This window comes from Phoca vitulina, unplaced genomic scaffold (genome assembly GCF_004348235.1).
Source record: "Phoca vitulina isolate PV1807 unplaced genomic scaffold, GSC_HSeal_1.0 scaffold61, whole genome shotgun sequence".
NCBI lineage: Eukaryota > Metazoa > Chordata > Mammalia > Carnivora > Phocidae > Phoca > Phoca vitulina.
This window is the reverse complement of record NW_022589764.1, coordinates 9,382,376-9,389,219: the sequence shown is the minus strand read 5'-3', so window position 1 is coordinate 9,389,219 and position 6,844 is coordinate 9,382,376. Positions and strand designations below refer to the sequence as shown.

General features: G+C 45.1%; 1 protein-coding gene across 2 annotated transcripts in view; it reads right to left on the bottom strand.

Moving 5' to 3' along the window:
- CHRNA7 (cholinergic receptor nicotinic alpha 7 subunit) overlaps positions 1 to 6,844 on the bottom strand; it is a 123,389-nt gene that overhangs the window by 22,250 nt on the left and 94,295 nt on the right. For both annotated transcript variants that reach the window (XM_032391236.1, XM_032391237.1), the window contains one exon: positions 920 to 999. In XM_032391236.1, the coding sequence (XP_032247127.1) occupies positions 920 to 999 (80 nt within the window). The remainder of the gene's footprint in view (positions 1 to 919; positions 1,000 to 6,844) is intronic.

Sequence of the window (6,844 nt, the reverse complement as noted above, 5' to 3'; positions counted from 1 at the left end):
TGGTGTGCGGTGTGTGTGTATGGTGTGCGGTGTGTGTGGGGGGGGGGCGAGTGGTAGGTGTGTGGATGTGGTGTGCGGTGTGTGGATGTGGTGTGCGGTGTGTGTGTGTTTATGTTGGTGTTGATGTGGGAGTTGGCTGCAGATTGCCTGGGACCAGGAAGTGAAACAGTTGCAGTGGGGGAGATAATCTTGGAAAAGAACATGTAAAAAAAATCATCCTAAAGATTTTTAAAACTCTGTTAATATCTGCCTCAAAGCATTAAAACGCAGGTTCCCTATGCTCTGTATTATTCAGTGAGCAGCCCAGGGCCCAATGAATTGAGAGAAATGAGGGGCTGGTGGGAAAAAAAAAATCAATCCCAGGAAGCAGTTAACCATCAGCTGGTTGCAAAGGAGAGAAGCTCAGTCAGGAATAAGGCACTAATGAGCCCCACTCTGAAACCACTTGCTCTTATATTTAACACGCAAGTGCTCCTTCATGCACATCCTCAAGAAGCCAGCAAGTCCACCATCTCGCCCCCAGCACCTGGAGAGCAGCCCCTGCCAAGACACGCAGTCTGGCAGGAGAGGAAATGGCCAGCTGACATGGAGCAGGGAGAGCCGGGGGGTTTGCCTTGCAGGCTGTAAGGAGAACTGGAAGTGACCTGAGGAGGGAGACTTGCTTTAGCTATGGATTAACTTTAAAGAACACTTGGCACACAATAAGGACATATGACACATGAGCCATGACCCCAAGACAAAAAAGAGGAAGATGGCATTGTCATGTTCAGGAAATATTTGCAAGCACAGAGGGGAAGAAAGCAGCAGGGGTTGGGTGTGAATGAGACAAAGGATGCCCCACACGCATGCGAGCACCATCAGTCTGGCACCCTGAACTCGCTTAAATTGTCTAACTATAGGACAAAGAAGTGGGTCTTACCTGGAGGCAGGTACTGGCAATGCCCAGAAGAGTTAACTAACACGTTGGTGTGGAATGTGGCATCGAATCGCTCATCAGCACTAGAAACATGAGAAGGATTTCATGAGTCAGCACTGCCAGGCGGTGGATCTCCCGGGGCCCTTAGGTCTGTCCTGACTGCAGCTAGAATAGCTTTGAGAAGTGCCACTCTTTGTGCTCGGGTCATGCCGACACCATTTGTAACTGGCCTGGGAGATCTCAGAGCACTGGTTGCTAGTGGCCAATGTCCACCCACCCCCACCATTTCATACGCACTGTGATTTTCATACGCCCATAAAACAAAGTTTTTTTAGCAAAAGTTAAACCTGAAGACAATTTCATAGGATATCAGCTGATGAGACATTTCTATCTGTAGGAGAAAAAGAGTGGGTAAAGCACTCTGCCACTGATCAGGGATTTTGACCCACTATCTCCAAAGCTCCAGTTCCAGCTTCCTGAATGCATCCAATGCTTGGCTGGTGCTTAACCAATATATCTTGAGTGACTGAACTGCAAGCACAGGAGGCTGTGGGGCACCACCAGAGCCCAGAGGCATCCTGGGCTCCATGACTAGCGATGACAGGAAGGAGGGCAGGTGAAGAGAGCAGAGTTAGGTACACGTTTTAGACAGGTGCACCCCAGCCCCCTCCCTGCCCAAGTTCAGAACCTCCCACAGCCAGGAGTTACCAACTTGAACAAAGGGGGTGGAAGACACAAAACAGGAAAAAAGAACAACAATTAAAGCCAACAGCCCTTATTATCCATGTCTTTTATCTTCTGTATTCTGATGCTTTGCGGACCCTGGAAGAACCGTGCCCCCTCCACTCCCAGGTTAGCCAGTTCCTAGAGACAGGAAACAACACGCTCACCACTGCATCTCTCAAATGCAAACCCTCTGATCCAGAGCCCACACCCAGCCACCTCCTTTATCAGGGTTTCACACTCCAGCCCTCTAACCCTCTGTCCTAATAACCTGAGGGCCAGGTACCAAGCAACTAGGGACAGCTCCTATGAATCCAGAGCCCACTGAAATTCTTCAAACTAACCAATCCTAACCCTGCTCACCCTGCCTCGCCAGTTCTAGTCCACGGAAACCACAACAAAGGCTCTTTCCCATCCAAGAAGACGCTGTCAACCAAAGGACTAAAAAATTGCTCCTTAAAAAAGTAATATCCTCACAGAAATTCAAGAGGATATTGCATCTAGTAAAACAAAGAGCAATATGAAAGTTAAAATATGATTTATGAAATAAATTTTTATAAATGGGTGGGAGGTTTGGGGCTGAGAAGAATTACAGAGATGAAATGTAGGACAGAGATGAGGAAAGCCCCCAGAGTACAAGACCAGAGGAACTCACTGGACAGATGCTGAAGAGACAAAAGGGTGGGAGATAATTACCCAAGAAATCACACAGAGACATGCTAGAGCTGAAAGAAACTAGTCAAGCATGAAGGCAAAGTGAAGCACGTTCACAGACTTAGGGGCTCAGAGGGCTGTTGTCCCACGTATATTTTCTCGGTCATGGATTTGAGGATGAGCTCTAGGAAAATGAGGGTAAATACTGAAAAAAGAAGAAATAAACTTTTGGACTAAACCTGGGGATCAAAAAAATGTATTTCCATGATGAGCTGTGCAGTGGGCCTAGAAAAGGCGGGGGTGGGGGATGTTCCCAAATTACAGCAAGAGATGAGGAGTCTCTGAGGAGAGCGAAGTAGATTCAGAGCAAGAGAGAAGAGATATAAGCTGGAAAACACCATGCATTCTATCAAGGACACATTTTTAAAAATCACTGTAATAAGAAAGAAAAATATCAACCAGAAACTTCGGGGGAAAAAAAACCTATACAAAAAAGCCAGGGTATGACTACGAAACAAAAACGTGATGAAGCGCAGAGGAAGAAGGAGCGGAGAGAGACTAAGCTACCAGAAAAGGATAATCCTTTGAGATGAAGGACACTCCTACCTCCTTACTTGCAAGCACACACAGGGAGAGAGAGGAGGAGACAGGGTCAAGATGTAAATATTCTCTGCTTGATTGTGGTCTGTACCCAACTTTCTCCATGAATCACATGATAAACAGCGACGGAGCACAAAACAGCTGAACATGTGGACCTTCACAAAATCGCTCTAGAGCAAACCACGATTTTCAAACCAGGTTCTCTGGAACCCTGAGATTCTCTGGGTGTGCTCTGGGGTTTCTGCACCTGTGGATTCTGATACTCTCTTTTCCTTGTAGTCTAAAAGGCGAATAAAAGTCCAAACACACTCAAATGACTTTTGGAAAATTCTACCTCTTCAGACCAGACAACCGATGGATTACTACATGTGGCCCATTTAACTCCTTTTTTGGCTGAAGGTTAGGCTAAAACTTCTCTTGCCATGCCTGTGCATATCTTTGAACCTCTTGTAAATGAGTCGCCCAGTAAGGTTTCAGTTTTGCACTGCTCTTTTTAAAAATCCACATTTGAGCCTACAATTCCAGCGTAGAACCTGGACCCCACCTCACAGCACCCGATCTCACCACTGCAACAACTGAAACTGTCTTGTGACACATGACACAGGATGCATGGTTTTGCTTATTTTAAGCTTGGGTTTCTTCTTGTCTGATTTTTATATTTATAACAAAGACTGTGAGCATCTGTTAAATCAGTGACTTAATTCTGGAAGGAAAAAAAAAAAAAAGAATTCCTCCCAGCTCTTCCTCCACACATTTGGATCAATTTAATTGAAGAGACTCTTGAGATCACAAGACAAATGAGTAAAAACAAGATAAAAATCGGTTTCCATTAGCAACAGTTTACCTGTGCGACTCACTGATTTCTAAATACAGTTCAACCCAAACAGAATATTGAGATAAACAGAACTGTAACACTGTTATCATTATCAACATGCAAATCTTAATATTCATTTTGGCAGACTTAGAGTTCTCTGCTATTTTATACATCAATGATATAAAAGTAAACTGCTGTAATAATTGTATGCTAATACCACTTACCTGTTTTGGCCATTAGAGCTGGAGATGAGGTTTGTTTGGAGAAGGGCTCTATTGCCAAAAACTGAGGCTGAACACAGCTCTGTGAAACCTGAGTGGCCCCAAACTAGCCATGACACGGGAGGTAACAGTATCAGCTGCTTGTCTCGGGGCCCAGCACTAGGTGCACCATGCACACAGGAGCCAGGGGATGGCGAGCATGAGGCCATGTGATAATACAGTCTTGCAGACGGGACACACTGATAACCCTGGGAACTGGGGTGTGTCCACAGGACTCGGTTCACTCCTCCTTCTGTTCTGGTGAGCATGTGAAACTTTCTGTATTAAACAGTTTGAATATATATACTGTTTATGTACTTAAGACCCTTCTTGACGACTCAGGCATGTGGCTGCTTCATTTTGTTCAACAGCTCCTCTCTCCAGCCGCCTGGGTCCTTGTCCAGCCAGCAAAGGACAGACAATTGGTGTGGGGAGAACTCTGGGGGCACCCCCACCACTGATTGGGCAACAAAGGGCAATGGGGCCTTGTCACTGAAAAGTAACCATGGAGAGGAGGGATATTTAGCCCAATTATTCAGGGTGCAGATCCTAATATCCTTCGTGGAATGGTCAGGAAGAAAGGGCAACTGGACAGGCTCTAAAGATGGGCATAATTCCAGCAGGTAGAAAGGAAGGTTGGTGCATCCCCAGCAGAATGCATGGTCCAATCACATGCCTGGAGGTAAACTAGACAGAGAGAAGCTTCATGAAGGTATGGTTTGCCTGGACACTAGGGTGAGTGAGGTGTCGCCCCAACACCTTAGTTTAGCACTTGCCTTAGCAGGAAGGCCAGCATCATGGCTTGAGAGAAAACCATGGGTGGCCATGGCTGCAGGATCCAGGGTTCAATGCTTATGGATTAACTGCAAGCTGTGCTTTCAGAAGTCAGTGAAGGCACAGGCACGCAGAAGTGAACCTGGGGTCCGGGATTAGATTTCTTCCTGTTCTCCATCCCCCTGGAGCTCATGCCCTGCTTGGTTCCACCCCAGCTCCTGACTCTGGAAGCAGAGCCTCTGAACCTAGCTCAGTGCAGCTTCCTGCTCAGCTTGCCCTGCAGCACTGACCCCCACTGCCGAGCCTGGAGCAGCTCAGCCCTAAGCCAGGGAAAAGAAAGTGACCACACCACTCACAGCATCCTCTGGCCCTGAGTCCAGCTGTCAGTGCCCTGAGAGAGAAGAACAGGGTGGCCAGCCATCAAGGAAGCCCAGAAAGACCAACCCCCAACAGGACACATGCTCACTAAACTAAAACTCTGCATATAGGTAATGCTGAAGGATTAGGAAAAAAAAAAATCCAGGGTCACCCTGCTGTATCAAAGAGGGCACTGGGTGTATGGGCTCATGGGGACTCTAATGAATAAGGACTCGTATGCAGCCCATCCTGTCCCCTCTGAGCTCACATAGTCCTTGAAAGGAAACGGAAAAGCAGAAGAGAAGAAAAATGATCTCAACTGTTCTCACCACAAAATGAAATAATGATCATGGGATGTGATGGAGGTGTTAGCTAATGCTACGGCGGTAATCATACTGCAATATACACACGTATCAAATCAACATGCCGCACACAGTATGCTTACATTAGGTTATATGTCAATTATATCTCAATACAAAACAATAAAATTAAAATGTTGGAAGGGAAAAAAAAGTAAAGGAGGAAGACAGAGAGAGCCAATCTATCTCAAAAGACAGTGGATTTAAGGTATCATTTATATTAAATCTCTTTAAAAAAAAGCTGTCAATTACATGCTAAGACACCTCTGATGTAAGGTATGCCTAGATGTCAGAGGGAAAACAGTCTGTTTAAAATAGAGGCACGGGGTGGGTGGGTGATAGACATTGGCGAGGGTATGTGCTATGGTGAGCGCTGGGAATCGTGTAAGACTGCTGAATCACAGACGTACCTCTGAAACAAATAATACATTATATGTTAAAAAAAAAAAAAAGAAGAAGAAGAAGATAGGAGGAAGGGAAAAAAGGAGGGGGGGAATCGGAGGGGGAGACGAACCATGAGAGACTATGGACTCTGAGAAACAAACCGAGGGTTCTAGAGGGGAGGGGCTTGGGGGGATGGGTTAGCCTGGTGATGGGTATTAAAGAGGGCACATACTGAATGGAGCACTGGGTGTTATACTCAAACAATGAATCATGGAACACTACATCAAAAACTAATGATGTAATGTATGGTGATTAACATAACATAATAAAATAAAATAAAATAAAATAGATGATTTTTGTTTCAAAAGAAAGTAATGAGTCCTCTTTCTGGATACTTTGACTTAGTTCTGTATTTTAATCTAAGATGTTAAGGGTCTACAACTAGCATTGTGTCCAGTCATAGTCCATGAACAAAAAGTCTTGAGCAGAACTGAAATTTTATGGTCATTTCTACCTGTCAGAGATCCCAGGAGGCAGATATCTGGGCATCAGCAGGAGGCTTCCAGAGGAATGTATGCAAGATCCTTTCTTTATCCACCAATTTACATGTTAGGTGGCATATAACATGGATGTTATTATTATTTTTAAAGATTTTATTTATTTATTTGGCAGAGAGAGACATAGCCAGAGAGTGAACACAAGCAGGGGGAGGGGGAGAGGGAGAAGCAGGCTTCCTGCTGAGCAGGGAGCCTGATGTGGGGCTCAATCCCAGGACCCTGGGATCATGACCTGAGCCGAAGGCAGACGCCCAACAACTGAGCCACCCAGGCGCCCCTACATGGATGTTATTATAACAATTGAATGTAACATTGGATGGATTATAATAATGTTATAAATAGGATAATGTTATCACAGTATGTATCAAGTTTCTGAGCTCCCTATTTTGTTCCTTGAACTGTATGACTATCCCTGACCTAGTATAATATCATTTTTTTTTTTTTTT